The sequence below is a fragment of the Ranitomeya imitator genome, chromosome 2 (assembly GCF_032444005.1).
Source record: "Ranitomeya imitator isolate aRanImi1 chromosome 2, aRanImi1.pri, whole genome shotgun sequence".
NCBI classification, from domain to species: domain Eukaryota; kingdom Metazoa; phylum Chordata; class Amphibia; order Anura; family Dendrobatidae; genus Ranitomeya; species Ranitomeya imitator.
In genome coordinates, this window is record NC_091283.1 from 596,813,978 (window position 1) to 596,839,300 (window position 25,323).

The 25,323-nt window shown below is 43.6% G+C and overlaps 1 protein-coding gene across 1 annotated transcript in view; it reads left to right on the top strand.

The window, feature by feature from the left end:
• Positions 1-25,323, top strand: part of TOP1 (DNA topoisomerase I) — a 66,717-nt gene that overhangs the window by 13,804 nt on the left and 27,590 nt on the right. The window contains exons 3-7 of the mRNA XM_069752343.1: positions 14,520-14,607; positions 20,277-20,607; positions 20,754-20,806; positions 21,414-21,509; positions 21,610-21,682. Of these exons, the coding sequence (XP_069608444.1) occupies positions 14,520-14,607; positions 20,277-20,607; positions 20,754-20,806; positions 21,414-21,509; positions 21,610-21,682 (641 nt within the window). The remainder of the gene's footprint in view (positions 1-14,519; positions 14,608-20,276; positions 20,608-20,753; positions 20,807-21,413; positions 21,510-21,609; positions 21,683-25,323) is intronic.

Below are 25,323 nucleotides of genomic sequence, written 5' to 3' on the forward strand. Positions count from 1 at the left end.
TCAGTGTGAAGGTACCTTTAGATTGCACACAGGTGGACTTCCTATCACTAAGCATGGGACTTATCAAGGTAATTGCTTGCCCCAGGAATTTTTAGGGTATGTGCACACGCTGCGGGTCCGCAGCGGTTTCCCATGCGTTTACAGTATAATGTAAACCTATGGGAAACTAAATCCGCAGTGCACATGCTGCGGAAAAAAACGCGCGGAAACGCAGCATGTCAATTCTTTGTGCGGATTCTGCTGCGGGTTTACACCTGCTCCAATAGAAAACTGCAGGTGTAAACCCGCAGCGGAATCCGCAATAGAAATCGCGATAAATCCGCAGTAAAAAACGCAGTGGTTTTGCACTGCGGATTTATCAAATCCGCTGCGGAAAAATCCACAGCCCTCACAGATACGTGTGCACATACCCTAAGGGCTTTCTAGCAAAAGGGCTAATACTTGTGCACATACCAATTTATAGTTATTTGATCCCATAATTGTAATCTATGCCTATATTTTTCTCACTTCAGCAACTTAGACTAGTGCTGATGCATCACACACAAATCTGATTCCAAAACTATTTAAACATGTAACAAAATAGCTAAAAAAAGCTCCAACAAAGTGTTAATCCGCACAGCGGGGAAGCCCACTCAGTGCACAGGTAATTGCATGAACTGATGCTGCAAGCATGTATACAGCAGTAAGTGCTCCGTGAGCCGGGGTGCCACTCCAAAGAAAATAGCCACAATGGATACAAAAATTGAAAGGAATGGATGGCACTCACCAGCTAAAAAAACTTCTTTATTCCAATACTTTAAAACATCGGCGTTGGGAGGATGGGAGCAGGAGTGGAATGGACGACAGCGGTTTGGGGCTGCAGTGGCGCTTCTACTGGTCACACAGGTGAGTGAGCCTGACGTCACCCCTAACAGAGGGAGGCAGCTAATCCCACCCCCGGTGCTTGGACACATGTGCAGCAGCTATACATAACAATTACAATGCATTTGGAAAACAATACAAAAACACAATAAAACCGGCTTATTGCAGGAAAATGGACATATCCAATCTTTCATTCAAACCAGCGGATTCTTGCGCTCGAGTGCGCATAATCCATATGGCCTCTCTTTTTAGTAGAAGCTAGTGCAGATCTCCTCCTTGCACTGGAAGAGACACCCTTTCAAGGCCAGCAAAAGAAAGCACCTCTGGGTTTCCTCCATGGAATTCCCTAACATGTTTGATCAAACATGGAACCCCCTTGCCTGAACCGATCGAGTTGTAATGCTCTCTGAACCTCACAGAGGGGGCAAATGGTCTTGCCAATATATAAGGGCTTATAATGACATAAAACCACATGGGTCGTTTTGCACCTGATGAAATCTTTGACAGTATGAGACACAACTCCAATGCAAAGTGTTTGATTACATCATGGTAATTACAAAAAGGACAATGTCCACACTTAAAATTACCATGAGGAACACTTTTATTTAACCAATTACCTTGTTGCTTCACCATCTGTTTTTTCACTATTATGTCACCCAGAGTGGTACTGCGTCTATTAGATATAATGGGACCCTTTGCTGCCACCTCCACAATATCTTTATCACGTAGAATGTGCCAATTCCTGCGAATAGCAGACCGTATGATACCATCCATAGGGCCGAATTTACAACAAAAAAAAATCTTATCGCGTTTGTGGGCAGAAGCACGATTATTGTCTCTTGCCTGATTAACCCTATTGTTAGCCTCATTCAGAAGTTCATTGGGATAACCCCTACAGCGGAACCTGTCACACAACTCTTCTGCCTGCTGAGTGCAGCTCTCCTGAGTATTATTAATCCTCTTCAATCTTAATAATTGGCTATAAGGGAGGGAGCGTATTACATGAGCCGGATGGAAAGTATCAAAATTTAGGACAGAGTTCGTAGCAGACGGTTTTCGAAACTCCAATACAGATTGCACCATCCACAAAGTTAATTTGTACGTCTAAAAAAATCTAAATCAAGGCCTCCATATGAATGTCGTTCACATCGAGATTTGAATATTGATTACTCATTGAGATACTGGACAAAATCAAATGATTCACGAGGTCCGTCCCATATCATGAAAATGTCATCCACATAGCAACATAGTCTGATGTGCCTCAAAAAATTATTTCCAATATTGTACACTCAATTCTCCTCCAGCAAAGCCAGAAAAAGGTTTGCAAAATTGCAAACGTGCACGCTCATATTAAAACAATATGCATTCAAATTTATGGATTCCTGATGCACTTTTGCGAACCTTTTTCTGGCTTTATGTTCGCTATGTGGACGACATTTTCATGATATGGGACGGACCTCGTGAATCAGTGTTTCGAAAACAGTCTGCTACGAACTCTGTCCTGCATTTTGATAGATTCCATGCAGCTCATGTAAAACGCACCCTCTGGGACTCACTGTGTACAGGGGGTGGGATCTGACAACCGGCGGGGGGGCCGGACAGGACGGAGGGGAGAGGAAGGCAGCGGAACACAGAACGGAGGGGAGGAAAGACTGACAGCGGCAGCAGATCGCCGATGGAGGGGGCAGATCGCGGTTTCCAGCCATGGCCAATGATATTACAGCATCGGCCATGGCTGGATTGTAATATTTCACCAAGTTTCATAGGTGAAATATTACAAATTGCTCTGATTGGCTGTTTCATTGGCTCTTTCACTTTCAACAGCCAATCAGAACGATCGTAGCCGCATGGGGGCAAATCCCAAAACCTGTCCCTGCAGATCGGGTGAAATTGGAGTTAACCCTTTCACCCTTTCGGCCCTATGGATGGTATCATACGGTCTGCTATTCGCAGGAATTGGCACATTCTACAACGTGATAAAGATATTGTGGAGGTGGCAGCAAAGGGTCCCATTATATCTAAAAGACGCAGTACCACTCTGGGTGACATAATAGTGAAAAAACGGATGGTGAAGCAACAAGCTAATTGGTTAAGTAAAAGTGTTCCTCATGGTAATTTTAAAGGGAACCTGTCACCCCGAAAATCGCGGGTGAGGTAAGCCCACCGGCATCAGGGGCTTATCTACAGCATTCTGTAATGCTGTAGATAAGCCCCCCGATGTTACCTGAAAGAGGAGAAAAAGACGTTAGATTATACTCACCCAGGGGCGGTCCCGCTGCTGGTCCGGTCGGATGGGTGTCTCTGGTCCGCTGCGGCGCCTCCCATCTTCATTCTAAGACGTCCTCTTCTGATCTTCAGCCCCGGCGCAGGCGTACTTTGTCTGCCCTGTTAAGGGCAGAACAAAGTACTGCAGTGCGCAGGCGCTGGAAAGGTCAGAGAGGCCCTGCGCACTGCAGTACTTTGCTCTGCCCTCAACAGGGCAGACAAAGTACGCCTGCGCCGGAGCCATGGCTGAAGATCAGAAGAGGACGTCTTAGAATGAAGATGGGAGGCGCCGCAGCGGACCAGAGACGCCCATCCGACCGGACCAGCAGCGGGACCGCCCCTGGGTGAGTATAATCTATCGTCTTTTTCTCCTCTTTCAGGTAACATCGGGGGCTTATCTACAGCATTACAGAATGCTGTAGATAAGCCTGTGATGCCGGTGGGCTTACCTCACCCGCGATTTTCGGGGTGACAGGTTCCCTTTAAGTGTGGACATTGTCCTTTTTGTAATTACCATGATGTAATCAAACACTTTGCATTGGAGTTGTGTCTCATACTGTCAAAGATTTCATCAGGTGCAAAACGACCATGTGGTTTTATGTCATTATAAGCCCTTATATATTGGCAAGACCATTTGCCCCCTCTGTGAGGTTGAGAGCATTACAACTCGATCGGTTTGATCAAACATGTTAGGGAATTCCATGGAGGAAACCCAGAGGTGCTTTCTTTTGCTGGCCTTGAAAGGGTGTCTCTTCCAGTGCAAGGAGGAGATCTGCACAAGCTTCTACTAAAAAGAGAGGCCATATGGATTATGCGCACTCGAGCGCAAGAATCCGCTGGTTTGAATGAAAGATTGGATATGTCCATTTTCCTGCAATAAGCCGGTTTTATTTTGTTTTTGTATTGTTTTCATTTGTTTTCCAAATGCATTGTAATTGTTATGTATAGCTGCTGCACATGTGTCCAAGCACCGGGGGTGGGATTAGCTGCCTCCCTCTGTTAGGGGTGACGTCAGGCTCACTCACCTGTGTGACCAGTAGAAGCGCCACTGCAGCCCCAAACCGCTGTCGTCCATTCCACTCCTGCTCCCATCCTCCCGACGCCGATGTTTTAAAGCAGGGGTCCCCAACTCCAGTCCTCAAGGCCCACCAACATGTCATGTTTTCAGGATTTCCTTAGTCTTGCCCAGGTAATAATTGCATCACCTGTGCAATGCAAAGGAAATCCTGAAAACATGACCTGTTGGTGGGCCTTGAGGACTGGAGTTGGGGACCCCTGCTTTAAAGTATTGGAATAAAGAAGTTTTTTTAGCCGGTGAGTGCCATCCGTTCCTTTTAATTTTTGCAAAATAGCTAAAAAGCCAAGGACTTGAATACTTTTGCAAGCCACTGTAGATACTTGTTCCCAGCCCCTAACCAGTTAGTTGCAAGTCTGTTAATTTTTTTACTCACTTGTATAGCACCATTAATTCCACAGCACTTTACAAACATTATTGGCACTGACCCCAATGGGGCTCACAATGTAGATTCCCTATAAGTATGTCTTTGGAATGTGGGCGCAACCTGGAGGAAACCCACGCAAACAGGGGGAGAACATACAAACTCCTTGCACTTGTTGTCCTTGGTGGGATTTGAACCCAGGACCCCAGCACTGCACAGCAATTAGTGCTACCCACTGAGCCACCGTGCTGCTCTATTCTTGATTGGAAATATCATCACCCCAATGAACCCAATTGACTTTATTTTCAGACTAAATGAACTACTGTAATCTTATCTCATTCAATATTGACCAGTTATTCCCTGCTGTATAATACTTACCCTTCTCGGTATTAGATTTTTCTGTTGCTAAAAACTTGATACCTAGCACAGGACTATCAATAGTATGCTCAACCAGCGACAATAAGGAGACTGTTAGCCATAAGAAATCTGTGCCCACAGGGGTGTACCATGACATTGTGTAGGATGCCTCTTGTTCTGTGACATTACTATGTAAATTTATATTCTCTGCGGATATGAACAGACAGCTCTGGTGATGGCCAAAAATCGAAGTACAACTTGTCATGGAGAAGTTTGTCGACTTTACACTGTGTGCAGAATTATTAGGCAAGTTGTATTTTAGAGGATTATTTTTATTGATCAACAACTATGTTCTCAATCAACCCAAAAGACTAATAAATATCAAAGCTTAATATTTTTGGAAGTTGGAGTGTTTTTTTTTTTTTTTTTTTAGATTTGGCTATCTTAGGCCATGTTCACACAGTGCGTTTTTTACCGCGGAACCGCGGCGGTTTTGCCGCTGCGGTTCCGCAGCTGTTTTCCATGCAGGGTACAGTACACTGTACCCTATGGAAGACAGGACACACTGTGCACATGGTCCGGAAATTGTAAAAAAAAAAGCCGCGCTGAATAGCTCCCGGAAAAAAGAAGGAGCATGTCAATTCTTCTTCCTGAACCGCAGCGGTTCTGCACCCATAGACCTCCATTGTGAGGTCAAAATCGCAGTAAAACCCGCAGATCAAAAATATATCTGCGGGTTTTACTGCGATTTGATGTGCAGAACCGCTGCAGCAGGAAGTGCGGGGGAGCGGGCGTAAGTGCGTGGGCGGAGTGTGGCTGCCCCCCCGTGCTCCGATCCCGCCCCCCCGTGCTCCGATGCCCCCCCTCCCCCGTGCTCCGATGCCCCCCCCCCAGTGCTCCGATGCCCCCCCCGTGCCCTAATCTCCCCCCCTTATACTTACCCGGCGTCCCGGTGTCCGTCCGGCCGTCTTCTCCCTGGGCGCCGCCATCTTGCAAAATGGCGGGCGCATGCGCAGTGCGCCCGCCGAATCTGCCGGCCGGCAGATTCGCTCCAAAGTGCATTTTGATCACTGAGATATAACCTATCTCAGTGATCAAAATAAAAAAATAGTAAATGACACCCCCCCCACTTTGTCACCCCCATTGGTAGGGACAATAAAAAAATTAAGAATTTTTTTTTTTTTTTTTCACTAAGGTTAGAATAGGGGTAGGGTTAGGGGTAGGGTTAGGGTATTTTCAGCCATTTTAGCCCTAAAAAGCTTCCTAGGAAACACACAGTAAAAAAAGGATAAAAAAAACGCATCAAAAACGCATCAAAAAAGGACAAAAAAAGGACCTGCGTTTTCTGCCAAGAGCTGCAGTTTTTTAAAAAAAACTGTCCTGAAAAAAAAAGGATGGAAATCCTGAACGTGTGAACATACCCTAAGGAGGATATCTGTTTGTGCAGGTAACTATTACTGTGCAGAATTATTAGGCAACTTAATAAAAAAAAATAATATAGTCCCATCTCACTTGTTTGTTTTCACCAGGAAACCAATATAACTGCACAAAATTTAGAAATACACATTTCTGACATGCAAAAACAAAACCCCCCAAAATTAGTGACCAATATAGCCCCCTTTCTTTATGATGACACTCATCATCCTTCCATCCATAGATTCTGTCAGTTGCTTGATCTGTTTACGACCAACATTGCGTGCAGCAGCCACCACAGCCTCCCAGACACTGTTCCGAGAGGTGGACTGTTTTCCCTCCCTGTAGATCTCACATTTTATGAGGGACCACAGGTTCTCTATGGGGTTCAGATCAGGTGAACAAGGGGGCCATGCCATTATTTTTTCTTCTTTGAGACCTTTACTGGCCAGCCACGCTGTGGAGTAGTTAGAGGCATGTGATGGAGCATTGTCCTGCATGAAAATCATGTTTTTCTTGAACGATACCGACTTCTTCCTGTACCACTGCTTGAAGAAGTTGTCTTCCAGAAACTGGCAGTAGGTCTGGGAGTTGAGCTTCACTCCATCGTCAACCCGAAAAGGTCTCACAAGTTCATCTTTGATGATACCAGCCCATACCAGTACCCTACCTCCACCTTGCTGGCATCTGAGTCGGAGTGGAGCTCTCTGCCCTTTACTGATCCAGCCTCTGGCCCATCAAGAGTCACTCTCAATTCATCAGTCAATTAAACCTTTGAAAAGTCAGTCTTAAGATATTTCTTGGCCCAGTCTTGACGTTTTATCTTATGTTTCTTGTTCAAAGGTGGTCGTTTTTCAGCCTTCCTTACCTTGGCCATGCCCCTGAGTATCTCACACCTTGTGCTTTTTGTTACTCCAGTAATGTTGCAGCTCTGAAATATGGCAAAACTGGTGGCAAATGGCATCTTGGCTGCTTCACTCTTGATTTTCCTCAATTCATGGGGAGTTATTTTGCGTCTTTTTTGCCCAACATGCTTCTTGTGACCCTGTTGGCTATTTGCCATGAAAAGCTTGATTGTTTGCTTCAAAAGTTTGGCAATTTCAAGACTGCTGCATCCCTCTGCAACACATCTCACAATTTTGGACTTTTCAGAGCCTGTCAAATCTCTCTTCTGACCCATTTTGCCAAAGGAAAGGAAGTTGCCTAATGATTAAGCACACCTTATATAGGGTGTTGATGTCATTAGACAACATCCCTCCTCATTAGAGATGCACATCACCTGATTTACTTAATTGGCAGTTGGCTCTCCAGCCTGAACAGCTTGGAGTAGGACAACATGTATAAAAAGCATCATGTGATCAAAATACAACGTGCCTAATAATTCTGCACGCAGTGTACATTGAGATACTGTAGCCTATATAATGTGTGGATAAATGACAGCTGTGAATATGCTTTCATTTTCCTCTACAAGAAAACATTCACGTTTAGATGTTTTTGGTACAGCTATGAAAATATTCTTTACTAGAGATTTTCCTCAGTGTGCGCTGGTCCCAGTGCAGAAAGTCTTGGGCGTGTTTGCATTTGATCTATTAGTAAGTTTCTTTTATTCTCATCCAGCTATATTAAGATGCGAATAACTCTGTTCTGATTGCCAGAACAATCTATATAAGTGCATGTTACACACAACATAATACACTGTAGATGTGTGTGTGTAAAATATATATTTACACACCCGTGCTGCTCTCTAGCTTCTGCAGTGTAGCAGGTAGCGGTCTGTTGCCACAGTATTTTATGTACCACCTCTCTTGGCGTTCAGTGAACCATGTACAATCGAGCCACAGGAAATGTCACTAGTACTACTGGACATGGTGATCCTATCAGATGGCATAACTTGTGGGTCTTGCAAGCTATGCCATGGAGCTTAGTGGCAATGAAGCTGGACATGATCAGGAGCTATAGCCGAATTCAAACATAAGCATATGAAGCAATGATGTTTGAGGCAGGAGATCCGCGGCTGGTCCTACCACTACAGTCCATACTCAGTGTGAATCCTGCCTATCAGTGCTCCAGCTATCCTGGCCAGCTATCTAGCAGCAATTATAAGCGGTTATAAAGAGCTTGTAAGAATTGTGGCGCATGTTCAGCTACTGCTGCAGTGGTGGGTATCCTAGGCAACAAGCCATAAACAAATAAAATGGTAATTATAACAGGAATATTGCAGAAATGTAAGAATAATGAATTTGGAAAGCGGCTCGTCTTTATAAGCACTTTCCAATTATATCCGTTGACCATAACCCTTTGACCTCTTCATGACCGGAGGTATTTTCACTTGTGTAACCCCTTCATGACCGGAGGTATTTTTGCTTTTCTGTTTTTTGGTCCCCTTTTACCCAGAGCCATAACTTTATTTTCCGGTCAAAATGGCCATGTGAGGGCTTGTTTTTTACGGGGCAAGTTACATAGTTACATAGTTATTAAGGATGAAGGAAGACTATAAGTCCATCTAGTTCAACCCATAGCCTAACCTAACTTGCCCTAACATGTTGATCCAGAGGAAGGCAAAAAAACCCATGTGGCAAAGAGTAAGCTCCACATTGGGGAAAAAAATTCCTTCCCGACTCCACATACGGCAATCAGACTAGTTGTACTTTCGATTGAACACATTTGGTTTTAACTAAGGATGATTGAATAGCTTTGGATAACTCCTTATCCGAATAGCTATAGCGCTTCCTGAATAGCTGCCTCGGTAACCCGGATACCTGGAGCGCTCGCGATAATCAGCTGTTCAGCGCCGCAGCTGCATGTATCGTGGCTGTGTGACAATCTCAAAACATTTTTCAGAATAAATGTATATGACTAAGTAAAACAATTTAAAGGGAACCTATCGGCAGGATTGTGCACAGTAACCTACACTGTCGGGTCGGTGCAGTTATACTGAATAAAATGATACTTTGGGTTTTGATGAAATCTGTGGCTGTTTCTTTATCTTTATTTTCAGTTTTGTGCTAGAGATTCTCGTGCCCTAAAGTGGGGCTGAGGTATGTGGTGCCCTGATTATATATTCATAATGGAGACTGCTGACAGGTCACTGATCTCTCACTGACCCGCCCCCTAGTTTGCATAATGAATACCATCACATACTGAATAAAAATTAAAAAAAAAAAAATTGCTTCTGCGGGCAGGTGCCAGCCATGGCACATGCGCTGCAGCATAATCGCATGGTTAATGTGCACTTTTATCCGTTTTGCAGATTTACTTGAACAAGGAAATAAAAAAAAAATAAAAAAAATTTGTTTGAAAATGGCACCTGTGCAGTAGCACCTATCGGTATTCATTATGCAAACTAGGGGGGCGGGTCAGTGAGGAATGCATTATGAATATATAATCATGGCACCACATACCTCAGCCCCACCTTGGGGCACGAGAATCCAACACAAAACTGAAAATAAAGATGAAGAAGAAACAACCACAAGACGGATTTCATCACCCAATGTATCATTGTAATCAGTATAACGGCGCCGACCTGACCCTGTGTGTAGGTTACTGTGCACAATCCTGCTGACAGGTTCCCTTTAATGCATGTTATTGATGTGATCATGCTGCAGCGCCGACGCTTGTCTGTTGAAGGTTGTTTTTTTTTTTTTAATATATATAATACACACTGAATGTTGTATCTAAAATAAGGGGCAGGTCAGAGTATGTTCCCAGGGTCCGTAAACGCTGCAGGTTGGACACTGCATACATCCACTGCGGCCAGATGTTACAGCATAGTGGAGGGGATTTCATGAAATCCCATCTTCACTATGCGTGCAGGGACGCCTCCGGCCTCTTTCCAGACCGCAGCATGTCTATTTATCTTGCGGAGACGCTCAGTCTCTGCAAGATAAATTTCACCAGTACAGTGTATTAAGCATGGTGATTCCGCACGGTTCAATGAACACATGCAGAATCACCTGTGTTAAAAAAAAATGCCAGCACTTTGGATGGAGCAGACATGTGCTGCGTCCAAAGCACTGCTGATTCCTAACCGTGGTACCATACTCTTAGGGATCAGTGATCTGTCATAAGCCATACAGATGCATATGTAATCAGAGCACCACATGAAGTGGTGGGAAATCCGCAAAATTAATGAACATGCTGCGTTTTTTACCACGATGCGTTTTTTTCGCTGAAAAAAACGCAACATATGCACGGACATTGCGGAATGCATTCTAAATGATGGGATGCATATGTATGCGTTTTTATAGCGAAAAATCCACAACATGTGCACACAGCCTCAGACATCTTATCCAGATCGTTTTGCAATATTGCAATGTCAAGGTCAGATTTTAGTATCCTGCATAGTTCGGTGTTGTCGGCAAAGACTGACACTTAACTCTGAATCCCATCCAGTAGGTCAGTATTAGAGATTAGTTCCGTTAGTCAGTGCTTCTGTAGCTTCAGTGTAAGGCTGTTATGCGGTACAGTATCAAATGCATTTGCAAAGTCTGGAAAAACATATCGGCTGCATTACCAACATCTAGATTTGCACGACTTATTCTTCATGAATCCATGCTGGTTGTCAGGTATTATACTGTTCTCTGCAATATGTCTCTGCAGGTCATCTCATTTTTTTTTTCTCTGCCCTCAAAAACTGCTGATGTCAGGCTAAAGGTACCGTCACACTCAGCGACGCTGCAGCAATATAGACAACGAGCCGATCGCTGGAGCGTCACTATTTAGGTCGCTATGGAAACAGGAACACATGGGCTACTTGCACAGTGAACAAGTCTGTATGATCATGTTCACACACCACCAAGAAACCTGAAGACACAAAAGAGAATAGTAAAACCAAAAACACTCAGTTTGAAAAAATGTTGCAGTAATCCGCAAGTGCTAGTAAAAGATGTAAAAAACAGGGTATTTGGTTGATACGTTTTTTGCAAAAAATGTATACTAAGCTGCTCTACCAATCTTCACGGTATACCCTTATCAGAGCAGTCCTAACTAATGTATGCAATCCCTATCTGATGTATTTAAAAACCTGATCATCTGTATATAACCTGTGTGAACAGGGTTCAGAGAGGAAAAATCCATGTGTGCATACAGGGTAGAACAGCTTTTGTGCAGATAGCCCAAGAGGAGTGGTGGAACTCCCCAGTCTTGTAGACACAAGAGAACAATTATGGAAACAGGAACACATGGGCTACTTGCACAGTGAACAAGTCTGTATGATCATGTTCACACACCACCAAGAAACCTGAAGACACAAAAGAGAATAGTAAAACCAAAAACACTCAGTTTGAAAAAATGTTGCAGTAATCCGCAAGTGCTAGTAAAAGATGTAAAAAACAGGGTATTTGGTTGATACGTTTTTTGCAAAAAATGTATACTAAGCTGCTCTACCAATCTTCACGGTATACCCTTATCAGAGCAGTCCTAACTAATGTATGCAATCCCTATCTGATGTATTTAAAAACCTGATCATCTGTATATAACCTGTGTGAACAGGGTTCAGAGAGGAAAAATCCATGTGTGCATACAGGGTAGACAAGACTGGGGAGTTCCACCACTCCTCTTGGGCTATCTGCACAAAAGCTGTTCTACCCTGTATGCACACATGGATTTTTCCTCTCTGAACCCTGTTCACACAGGTTATATACAGATGATCAGGTTTTTAAATACATCAGATAGGGATTGCATACATTAGTTAGGACTGCTCTGATAAGGGTATACCGTGAAGATTGGTAGAGCAGCTTAGTATACATTTTTTGCAAAAAACGTATCAACCAAATACCCTGTTTTTTACATCTTTTACTAGCACTTGCGGATTACTGCAACATTTTTTCAAACTGAGTGTTTTTGGTTTTACTATTCTCTTTTGTGTCTTCTATTTAGGTCGCTGTAGAGAAGTCAAACACAGTAACTCCAGAACGATGCAGGAGCGATCCAGTGACGTAACGGCGACTCACTTATTGTTCTCGCTCCATGTAAAACGTTGCTGGTGTCGTTGCCTTTGATGTCAAACATGACGATACACGCCGACCTGACGACGAAATAAAGTTCTGGACTTCTAGCTCCAACCAGAGATGGCACAGCGGGATCCAGATCGCTGCTGCGTGTCAAACACACCGAGATCGCTATCCAGGACGCTGCAACGTCACAGATTGTTGTCATTCTTGTTGCAAAGTTGCTGAGTGTGACGGTACCTTTACTGGACTGTAGTTACTTGGATCCCCCTTCTTATCTTTCTTAAATATCGGTACCACATCAACCATCCTCCAATCCTGTGGCACCACCCATGTTGCAAGAAAGTCTAAGAATATAAGATACAGCGGTCTGTCAATTACTGAACTCAAGTCCCTCAGTATCTGTGGATGAATGCCATCTGGGCTGGGGGATTTGTCCATGTTTCATTTGCTCAGAGGCAGGCGTACTTATTATTATTATTATTATTATTATTGCGACATTTATTCCATGGCGCTTTACATGTGAGGAAGGGTATACATAATAAAAACAAGTACAATAATCTTGAACAATACAAGTCACAACTGGTACAGGAGGAGAGAGGACCCTGCCCGCGAAGGCTTACAATCTACAAGGGATGGGTGAGAATACAGTAGGTGAGGATAGAGCTGGTCGTGCAGCGGTTTGGTGGAGCAGTGGTTACTGCAGGTTGTAGGCTTGTCGGAAGAGGTGGGTCTTCAGGTTCTTTTTGAAGGTTTTGATGGTACTTCTTGTGTTACACTAATTATCAGGTGGTGAACCTTGATTTTTGCCTTGTTCAATGATCCCTGGAACAGACAGGTCATTGGCAAACATGGATGAAAAGTGCCTGTTCAATATGTCAGCCTTTTCTTTGTCCTCTACAATTTATATTATCGTCTTTTTTTTTTTTTTTGCATTGATTTATAAAAAATTGTGGGATTTATTTTAATGTGTCTGGCGATTTGTTTCTCTGTGGAGAACTTTCCTAGGCTGATTGCATTTTTACATTTTTTTTATTGAGATCTGTATACTCCTGAAATGCTATTTCTGTATTCTCGGCCTTCAGGATTTTGAATGCCCTTTGTTTTAGTCTTAAACTTTGTCCTGTCTTATTTATCCATAATAGTTTCTATTTATTCCTGGACATTTTATTACTATTAGTACTGTTTCTTTAAACATGCCCCATTTATGTTCGATATCCCTTTGCAATGACATGGTCCCTTAAGCTATTCCCTTAATTTGTTGAAATCCGCTTTCCTAAAGTTCCAGGTTTTTGCATTTCCCCCTTTTGAATGTCCTATCATTATTATAGGTCCATCAATATCAGATCTGTGGGGGTCCGACACATGGCATCTGCTGTTCTCTATTACAGCAGCAGCCAGAAGTTAGCTGTCAAAACGGAATAGGACGGTGCCATCAAGTTTGTAGTGACCACTGCCTGGTACTGCATATCATCTCCTGTTTATTAGCAAAGGACCCCGATTGGCAGTGTGTAAATTGCTAAATTTCTATTTTGAGTGTTTTTTTTTTTATTTATTTTTTAATGTTTCAATTTTTGATGATGGGTTTCCTTTAACATCTGATAAGTAGGCCACTTATTGACTTAATACAATTCTTTGTTTGGTTGTTCATGGGAGCCATCTGTGTACTTGGTTGGATCATAGTAATGGCTATGTATACATCCTGTGATGAGTTGGATGCCAACCCTTATGTTGGCTCCAGACACAGCAATATGCCAGACCCATTGGGCAGTGGTGGTTGCATAGTTAGGCCGGGGTCACACTTGCGAGTGTGATGCGAGAAACTCGTACGAGTCTCTTGCATCAATACCCGGCACTGCCGCCGGCACTCTGGACCGGAGAGTGGGGCTGCATGTATTTCTGTGCAGCCGCACGCTCCAGTCTTGAGTGCCGGCGTCAGTGCCGGGTATTGATGCGAGACTTGTGCGAATTTCCCCGCTCCCATCCAGTTGAATGACTGGTTTCTCCTTGTGTGTGTACGTAAGGAGAGACTTGTCATTGTTCAGGCAAGTTCCCTTTAAAAACCTCTCCAGTTTTTACATATTTGAAACCAAGTGCCATCATTTTCATGGCGAACTTCTTCAATGTAGGCAGTGTTTCTAGGATCATTGCGCCACATGAGTTGGTAGCTAGGGTTAGATCCACCAGTTACAGCTGCATAAACCTGCAGCTTTTATAACTTTTTCTCTACTTTCAGATTCTCATAAACATAAGAAAGACAAGGAGCATCGTCATAAAGAACACAAGAAGGACAAAGACCGTGAGAAGTCCAAGCACAATAACAGGTTAGTGGATGATTTCTAGAAATGTTGGCGCTTAATATCTTTCATTCCATTCCTGATATCGGCCGTTCTGTCAATATATAGGACGCCTCCTAGTTTGGATACTCTGTATGCATTAACGTTTTGCTTTTCATATGATCATTCTGAAAGCCATAACTTTGACAGTAATATGGGGACTTGCGTTTGCAGTACACCAGTTTAAATGCTGCCGCTTTGAGGCCATCTAACCTACTGTCTAAAGGTACCTTCACACTGAACAACATTACAACGATAGCGATCCGTGACGTTGCAGCGTCCTGGTTAGCGATATCGTTGTTTGACACGCCGCAGCGATCAGGATCCTGCTGTGACTCGCTGGTCGGAGCTAGAAGGCCAGAACTTTATTTCGTCGCTGGATCACCCGCTGACATCGCTGGATCGGCATGTGTGACGCCGATCCAGCGATGTGTTCACTGGTAACCAGGGTAAATATCGGGTTACTAAGCGCAGGGCCGCGCTTAGTAACCCGATGTTTACCCTGGTTACCATTGTAAATGTAAAAAAACAAAACACTACATACTTACATTCCAGTGTCTGTCACGTCCCTAGCCGTCAGCTTCCCTGCACTGACTGTGAGCGCCGGCCGGCCGTAAAGCAGAGCACAGCGGTGACGTCGCCGCTGTGCTTTACGGCCGGCGCTCACAGTCAGTGCGGGAAGCTGACGGCGAGGGACGTGACAGACACCGGAATGTAAGTATATGTTTTTTTTTTTTTTACATTTACAATGGTAACCAGGGTAAACATCGGGTTACTAAGCGCGGTCCTGCGCTTAGTAACCCGATATTTACCCTGGTTACCAGTGAACACAATCAGGTTACTGAGCGCAGGGCCGCGCTTAGTAACCTGATGTTTACCCTGGTTACCGTTGTAAATGTAAAAAAAAACAAACACTACTTACCGTATATACTCGAGTATAAGCCGACCCGAGTATAAGCCGACCCCCCTAATTTTGCCACAAAAAACTGGGAAAACTTATTGACTCGAGTATAAGCCTAGGGTGGAAATGTAGCATTTACCGGTGAATTTCAAAAATAAAAATAGATCATTATTTCCCCATAGCTGTGCCATATAGTGCTCTGCACCGTTCATATTGCCCCATAGATGCTGCACAGATGCCCCATATAGTGCTGTGTGCCGTTCATACTGCCCCATAGATGCTGCACAGATGCCCCATATAGTGCTGTGTGCCGTTCATACTGCCCCCATAGATGCTGCACAGATGCCCCATATAGTGCTGTGTGCCGTTCATACTGCCCCCATATAGTGCTGTGTGCCGTTCATACTGCCCCCATATAGTGCTGTGTGCCGTTCATACTGCCCCCATATAGTGCTGTGTGCCGTTCATACTGCCCCCATAGATGCTGCACATAAATCTGTGCTGCCGCTGCTGCTGCAATAAAAAAAAAAAAACCACATACTCACCTCCCTTGATTGCAGCTCCCAGCGTCCGGTCCCGGCGCCTCCATCTTCCCGGCGTCTCTGCTCTGACTGATCAGGCAGAGAGCGCCGCGCACACTATATGCGTCATCGCGCCCTCTGCCTGAACAGTCAGAGCGCAGACGCCGGGAAGATGGAGGCGCCGGGAAGATGGAGCGACGCCCGGCGGCTGGAACGCGGACAGGTGAATATAACATACTTACCTAGTCCCAGCGATCCTCGCGCTGTCCCTGCCTTCCTCCCCGTCTTCTGTGCTGCAGCATCTTCCTGTCAGCGGTCACCGGCACCGCTGATTAGAGAAATGAATAGGCGGCTCCGCCCCTATGGGAGGTGGAGCCGCTTATTCATATCTCTAATGAGCGGTCCCACGTAACCGCTGAAGAGGGGAAGACGCTGCAGCACAGAAGACGGGGAGGAAGGCAGGGACAGCGCGAGGATCGCTGGGACTAGGTAAGTATACCTCAGCGCCCTCACCCCCTCACCTGCCGACCCCACCGCTACCGTGACTCGAGTATAAGCCGAGGGGGGCACTTTCAGCCCAAAAATTTGGGCTGAAAATCTCGGCTTATACTCGAGTATATACGGTAATTACATTCCGGTGTCTGTCACGTCCCTCGCCGTCAGCTTCCTGCACTGACTGTGAGCGCCGGCCGTAAAGCACAGCGGTGACGTCACCGCTGTGCTCTGCTTTACGGCCGGCCGGCGCTCAGTCAGTGCAGGGAAGCTGACGGCGAGGGACCTGACAGACACCGGAATGTAAGTATGTAGTGTTTGTTTTTTTACATTTACAACGGTAACCAGGGTAAACATCGGGTTACTAAGCGCGGCCCTGCGCTTAGTAACCCGATGTTTACCCTGGTTACCCGGGGACTTCGGCATCGTTGGTCGCTGGAGAGCTGTCTGTGTGACAGCTCTCCAGCGACCACACAAGGACTTTCCAACGATCACGGCCAGGTTGTATCGCTGGTCGTGATCGTTGGAAAGTTGCTGAGTGTGACGGTACCTTTACTCTTGTGAACTCTCTGGAGTGGGAAGGAGGGCTTGGACAAAGAATGTGTTTTTTTGTTTTGTTTTTTTTACTTTGTGGTATACTTAATTAACATGCTTTTTTATTTTGATTACCAGTAAAATTGTTTCCATATCAAAGTTTTTCATGTTTTATTCTTGTCTAATACACTTGATTAGCAAGTCGCCGTAAGTTTTATTTTATAAAATTATAGTACACTAGATGGCAGCCCGATTCTAAAGAATCGGGAGTCTAGAATCCATATATACTTTATTTATTCAAATGTAAGAATAATACAATTAATAAATAATAGTAAGAAAGAACAAAAAATGGCTGCACTCACCAGCTCTTGACAAAAGTTCAAAATTGGTGTGAAAATGTCACTGAACCACTTCACAACTAAATATATATAGTTTTGGTAAATGGTATTATCATTTTTTTGACGAAATTCGGCAGGAGCTTGAAGAGCAACGTCACTGGGCCCGCCTCCACGCAGTAGAAACTTGCTGTGAGGTAAAAATTCAAAAATCACACCAAAATGGCGGGCGGATTGTGTCACAGTACGGCACGTTTCTGTTTGGTCGCTCGCAGCAGACGGCAACCAATCAGACACTGGACACTGTTGACGTCACTTATCTCCGGACATTAGCTCCGGACATTAGCTCCGGACATTAGCTCCGGACATTAGCTCCGCACATTAGCTCCGCACATTAGCTCCGCACATTAGCTCCGCACATTAGCTCCGCACATTAGCTCCGGACAAAGCCACGGAAGTTGGCACAAATTGCAGGAAGTAGTATTCTAGGCAATTAATCTCCGGACATTAGCTCCGGACAAAGCCACGGAAGTTGGCACAAATTGCAGGAAGTAGTATTCTAGGCAATTATATATTAGATAACCCTTTCAACCACTGGGTGATTACTCATTTTTGTTTTGTTTTTTCCTTCCCAGATCCGTAACTTTTATTTTTCTGTCCACATAGCCGTAAATTGTCTTGTTTTTTTGCGGTATGAGTTGTAGTTTTGAATGACATTCATTCATTTTATCATGTGATGCACTGGAAAGCAAGGGGAAAATATTCCAAATGCATTGAAATTGCGCAAAAAAAGTGCAATTTCATAACTTTTTTAATTTACCATGTTCTTTATACATTGAAACCGACTTTGCGATATGATTCTCTAGGTCAGTACAATTACACAGATACCAAATGTGTACCATTTATTGTTTTGTTTTTTTGTGTTTATATTTTTTTTACAAAAAAACAAACAAACAAACTTCTGTTGACATTTTCCGAGACCTACAAGTCTTTCATTTTTTGTGATAGTGTTGTGTAATGGCTTATATTTTGCACCTTGACCTGACATTTTTAATGATTTTACTTTGGGGCAGATTTGATGTATTGATCGCCTTTTATTGCATTGTTGCCACAACAAAAAAAAACTTTAATTATGGTTTGTTTGTTTGGTTTTTTTTTTTCTTTGCACTGTCTTACCTATCAGATTACTTTTATATTTTGATAGATCAGACCTCTACAAACACAGCAATACTATACGTATATTTTATTTATTGTCAATGGGGCAAAAGAGGGGTGACATGAACTTTAGAGGGTTTTTTTTTTTTTTGGGGGGGGGGGGTCATTTTTAAATTGGCTTTGGTCACATAACACAATAATGTCACATGATTTACTGAGAACATCACTGGAGCAGCGCAGCTGCAGGAGGGGTGCATGCATTTTTATTTTCTGTAGGGCATGGAGATGATTAACCCCTTTCTGACCTCGGACGGGATAGTATGTCCGAGGTCAGATCCCCTGCTTTGATGTGGGCTTCGGCGGTGAGCCCGCATCAAAGCCACGACATGTCAGCTGTCTTGTACAGCTGACATGTGCGTGCAATAGCGGCGAGTGGAATCGTGATCCACCTTCTGCTATTAACTAGTTAAATGCCGCTGTCAAACGCTGACAGTGGCATTTAACTACCGCTTACTGCTGCGCGGCCAGAAATGCGCGCACCGCTGACCCCCGTCACATAATCTGGGGTCAGCGATGCGTCAGGATAGTAACCATAGAGTTACTGATGCCTGTTTGCAGTGAGCGCAATCCTGTGGTCGGCGCTCATAGCAAGCCTGTAATTAAGCTACATAGGAGCGATCTGGGCATCGCTCCTGTGTAGCAGAGCCGATCAGGCTATGCCAGCTTCTAGCCTCCCATGGAGTCTATTGAAGCATGGCAAAAGTAAAAAAAAAAAAAAAAATGAAAAAAAAAAAAGTATAAAAGTTGAAATTTCGTCCCATCCAAAATAAAACAATAGAAATAAAATCAAACCTACACATATTTGGTATCGCCGCATTCAGAATCGCCCGATCTATCAAGAAAAAAAAAGGATTAACCTGATCGCTAAACGGTGTAGCGAGAAAAAAATTAGAAACGCCAAAATTACTTCTTTTTTTTTTTTGTTGTTGTTGCTGCAACATTGCATTAAAATGCAATAACGGGCGATCAAAAGAACGTATCTGCACCAAAATGGTATAATTAAAAAAAATGTCAGCTCAGTACGCAAAGAATAAGCCCTCACCCGACCCCCAGATCACGAAAAATGGAGACGCTACGGGTATCGGAAATTGGCGCAATTTTTTTTTTTTTTTTTATTTAGCAAAGGTTGGAATTTTTTTTTCACCACTTAGATAAAAAATAACCTAGGCATGTTTGGTGTCTATGAACACGTAATGACCTAGAGAATCATAATGGTAGGTCAGTTTTAGCATTTAATGAACCTAGCAAAAAAGCCGAACAAAAAACAAGTGTTGGATTGCACTTTTTTTTGCAATTTCACCGCACTTGGAAATTTTTTTTCCCATTTTCTGGTACACGTCATGGTAAAACCAATGATGTCGTTCAAAAGTACAACTCGTCCCACAAAAAAATAAGCCCTGACATGGCCATATTGATGGAAAAATAAAAAAGTTATGGCTCTGGGAAGGAGGGGAGCGAAAAACGAACACGGAAAATCCCAAGGTCATGAAGGTGTTAAGCATGGTTTGTCTAGTAGTGGACAGCCTTTATAATCTAATTAAAAGAAAGGCAAAGAAATGAAGCAGAATAGTAATGTAAGCTTCTGCCGTGTGATTACTCCATGCTTGTACATTAAAATCTGCAGTATGCAGATCTTTATTGGTGTCCTTTTGCTTTCAGTGAACACAAAGATCCTTCTGAAAGGAAACACAAAGACAAACACAAAGATGGTGACAAACACAAAGATGGTGACAAACACAGAGAGAAGGATGGTGAAAAACACAGAGAGAAGGATGGTGAAAAACACAGAGAGAAGGATTGCGAGAAGCCTAAGGAGAGGGATGGTGAGAAGCATAAGGATAAAGAAGGGGAAAAGCATCGGGAAAAGGAGGTTGAGAAGCCCAAAGATGGTGAAAAGCATAGAGACAAAGAAGGAGAGAGGCGTAAAGATGGAGAAAAACATAAAGAGAAACATCGGGAGAAGGATAAAGAGAAGAGAAAGGGGGAAAAGGTAAGTGAATGCTGATAACCCTAGAAGGGACTCGGAGCTGCTATTGTGGACCACCCGATTCAGGAGAGTTTCCAAACTGGGTGATTGCTGCTAAGAAATTCACTGCTTTTACTTTGGCTATAACTGTAACGTGTCTTCTCTTGCAGCTAAGAACTTCCAGTGATGGTGTCAAAATAAAAAAAGAAAATGGCTTCTCCAGGTAAGGTGACCTACATGCCTGATGTTGAGAACGTAGCTTGGCTCCATGATGTGTTTTTTGTAGTTACAAATATTTAAAGGGTTTGATTCCTCCGAATAATTACGCGAACGCCTGTGCGCAGGTTGTATGTAGAATAGCATATCTTTTCACCTCAATGGCGCTTTGCTATAATACCAGATACAGCCAGTTAATTTGTGGGGAGCTGTTTTAGAAATCCATGTTTTACTATCTTTTTCACAATCCTTTTAAAACATAGGAGATAACAGCATTTCTATCATCTGAAGAGTAATTTGAGGTGCCTCTTCTCCCAGTTTCCTCCCCAACCCATGTACTGTGTCCCAGTTTATGAACTGGTGTCATCCTGTGAGATGGATGGCTCACTGGACCCCATAAGGACCCAGATCCTTGGGGCAAATGTTATCTCTGTACACACGAAGTCCATTAGAAAGTTTACTGCTTCTTTATACAGTGACTGAACGTTGGCCTAAAGCTGGAAATTGTCTTCAGATTTGAGTTACTAATGTCTTTCTGGCTGTGTTTCTTACTTTAAAGCCATTTTGTCTTCATATAACTTGCTTCTTCTTTTTTGTTTTCTCTTCAACACCAGTCCTCTCCATATAAAGAATGAGCCAGACGATGATGGCTACACTTTGTCTCCTAAGAAAGAGAATAAGGCACTGAAGCGATCCAGGGATGACGAAGAGTATGTGGGGAGAAGGGAGCGTGCGCATAACTTTTCTGTAGTGTAGGTGTACACATTGTTAACAAAACGCCATTCCGTAACCACTAATCTCCCTTTGCAGCTCTGACTACAAGCCCAAAAAAATAAAAACAGAAGATGTTAAAGCCAAAAAACGAAAACCAGAGGAAGTGCAGGTAAGAAATGTGTGTATAAATAGAGTTTCTTCTCAATCATCTGTTTGGAAAGGCCTGCAGGCTTTACAAAATTCCGGGAAGACACTGTAGACAATTCCTCTTAGGCCGGGGTCACACTTGCAACTGCAATGCGAGAAACTGGCACGAGTCTCTCACCTCAATACCCGGCACTGGGGACCGGAGCGTGTGACTGCATGTATTTCTATGCAGCTGAATGCTCCAGTCCAGAGTGCTGGCGGCAGTGCCGGGTATTGAGGCGAGAGACTCGCGCCAGTTTCTCGTATTGCAGTTGCGAATGGGGCACCGGCCTTAGAAGCAGGAACTAAGTTTTATTATAGAAGCGCAACAGAGCAGATATAGAAGACGGGTTAGTTGAAGCACGCAGACGTGCAGGTGGGCAGTGTGTGGTCTGTCTCCAGATTAGGGTAGGGGCGTTTAATAGATAGACAAAGGAAACCATCTACTGCTGCAAAAGGTGTATACATTTTAGAACAAAGCATGCAATGACACAACATTTATGGGTATTGCGACTAACCGCCTTATAATCCTACAGACCTCCGTGCTCCGTGTTCCTTTTAGCTAATGTCATTGCTCGCATAATTCTTTAAACACTGAGAGTTCTATGGTTCTGGTTTCTATACCAATTCAGCATATTTACTACTCATTGCCATATAATCATTTATTGACAGTCAGGTCCCCTGGACTGCATCCATACTTACTAATGGCACTGAGGTCATTTTATACCTCCATTCTGGTGAGGGCATCAGCTCTTCTAGCAAAGTTAGTTGATTGGCCAAGATGGCTGCTGGCCACAATATGGTTGTTCAGGATATTATGCCTGACCGTCCTCTGACAACATCCCTTGAACTTAAATGATTGGGTTTTATTATATAAAGAAATGGCCAATAGTCCTCATCTCCTGTGGTCCCTACTAGTTCTGCAGTGATCATGTGCCATTTATGAAGGGAAATTGCCAACAAAAGTGGGTTGCTGAGAGATAGAAAAGTAATCTAAGCAAGACCTAAATCCACAAAGAAAACATGCAGACCCCCAAATGTAGAACAAATATGACTAATCTAATAGTCTTTTTTTTTTTATTTGGTAGGGTTGCAATTTCCTTTTTTCCACCAGGCATAACGCGACACCCTGCTCCCTGTGAATAGTTGTATTAGAGCTTGTTTTTTGTGGGAAAAGTGCAATGAAATGAGAAAAAAAAGTGGAATTCCACAATTTTTTTTTATTTACCATGTTCACTGTATAGTATAACTGACCTGGCAATACGATTTCCCAGGTCAGTATGAGTACGCAAATACAAGACGTGTAAGTGTTTTTTTTGTTTTTTTGTTTTTTTTTTGTGGTCAAAAAAAATGTCAAATTTGTAAGATTTGTTTTGTTTTGTTTTTTTGGCTTGCGTCTCTATTTTCCAAGACCGTAACGTTTTCATTTTAGGTGACCTCAAGCTATATCAGGGCTTATTTTTTGCGCCCCGAGTTGATGGTTTTACTCATACCATTTTGAAGCAGATATGACGTTTTGATCACCTGTTATTGGATTTTACTGCAATGTTGCAGCTGCCAAAAAATTTAATTCTTGCCTGTTTTTATTAATATTCAATAGAGATGTTATATTTTGGCTATTACATGGGACTGTATGATCATCATGTTCTTTGATGATCTGTCCTTATTTGTCCTTTACCACAGTGGCAGTGGCAGATACGACTTTGTGCATTTTTGTATATACTCTGTAATTATGCCGTGTTTTTCCATGAGCTGCTATTATTTTCAGCACTGCTGTGCGTAGCAAAACTCATGATCTCCTATGAACGCCCGCAACAAGCCAGCATTCACAGGATATTCACAATGACCGGCACGGGAGTTCTCTGCAGACCCCCTGCGGTCATGACAATACTCCACAATCACAGGGACGCCGATGGACAGGAATAGCGACGCTCTTCCAGCCGGTGCATGTTAAATCCCGCTGGCAGTGATTTACAGCGGGTTTTAACAACCCCAGGAGGATCACTGCTCCACCCGTCTCTCTTGGAAGTACTTGAAGACTGATTAAATGATCGCTGCAGTCAATAAGTCCTCAGTGTTGACATTTGCATATATGACAAGTCAGCCAGGTCCAGTAATTGGCTACAAGAGTCATGTGAATAATACACTAGGCGTAAGGCTACTTTCACACATCAGGTTTTCAGTGTCAGGCTAAATCCGGCTAATTTTCAAAAAACCAGATCAGGCGAATGTTGCCGCCGGATCAGGTTTTTTCCCCCATAGACTTGTATTAGTGCCGGATTGCATCGGATGACATTGCGTTTCATCCGATTTTCGCCGGATCCTGCAAATCTGCCGCTTCCAGTTTCTTGAAAAAACGTCCATAGCAACGTTTTTTGTCTCCGGCGAAAAAGCCTGAAGCGCCGGATACGGTGCTTCCGACTGTTTGCTAGAATGGGAGCCGGAAGGTGCCAGATCCGGAAAAAGATGGATCCGGAGACCTGATCCGGTTTTTTAACCCCTTTCTGCCACTGGACGTACTATTCCGTCCATGTGGGGTGGGCCCTACTTCCCAAGGACGGAATAGTACGTCCAGCGCTATGTGCCAGGAGCGGTCACGGACCGTCCCCGGCACATTAACCCCCGGCACACCGCGATCAAACATGATCGCGGTGTGCCGGCGGTACAGGGAAGCATCGCGCAGGGAGGGGGCTCCCTGCGGGTTTCCCTGAGCCCCCCGCAGCAACGTGATGTGATCGCGTTGCTGCGAGGGTCTCCCTACCTCCCTCCCTGCTCCAGGCCCGGATCCAAGATGGACGCGGCATCCGGGTCCTGCAGGGAGGGAGGTGGCTTACCAAGTGCCTCCTCAGAGCAGGTGCTTGGTGAGCCTGCAGCACTGTAAGTCAGATCTGAGATCTGACAGAGTGCTGTGCAAACTGTCAGATCACCGATCTGTGATGTCCCCCCCCCCCCCCCCCCCCCCCGGGACAAAGTAAAAAAGTTTTTAAAAAAAAATTACAAGTGTGTGTAAAAAAAAAAAAAATTTCCTAAATAATGAAAAGAAAAAAAAATATTCCTATAAATACATTTCTTTATCTAAATAAAAAAAAAAAACAATAAAAGTACACATATTTAGTATCGCCGCGTCCGTAACGACCTAACCTATAAAACTGTCCCACTAGTTAACCCCTTCAGTAAACACCGTAAGAAAACAAAAAAAGGCAAAAAACAACGCTTTATTATCATACCGCCGAACAAAAAGTGGAATAACACACGATAAAAAAGACAGATATAAATAACCATGGTACCGCTGAAAGCGTCATCTTGTGCCGCAAAAAACGAGCCGCCATACAGCATAATCAGCGAAAAAATAAAAGTTATAGTCCTCAGAATAAAGTGATGCAAAAATAATTATTTTTTCTATAAAATAATTTTTATCGTATAAAAGCGCCAAAACATAAAAAAATGATAGAAATGAGGTATCGCTGTAATCGTACTGACCCGAAGAATAAAACTGCTTTATCAATTTTACCAAATGCGGAACGGTATAAACGCCTCCCCCAAAAGAAATTCATGAATAGCTGGTTTTTGGTCATTCTGCCTCACAAAAATCAGAATAAAAAGCGATCAAAAAATGTCAAGTGC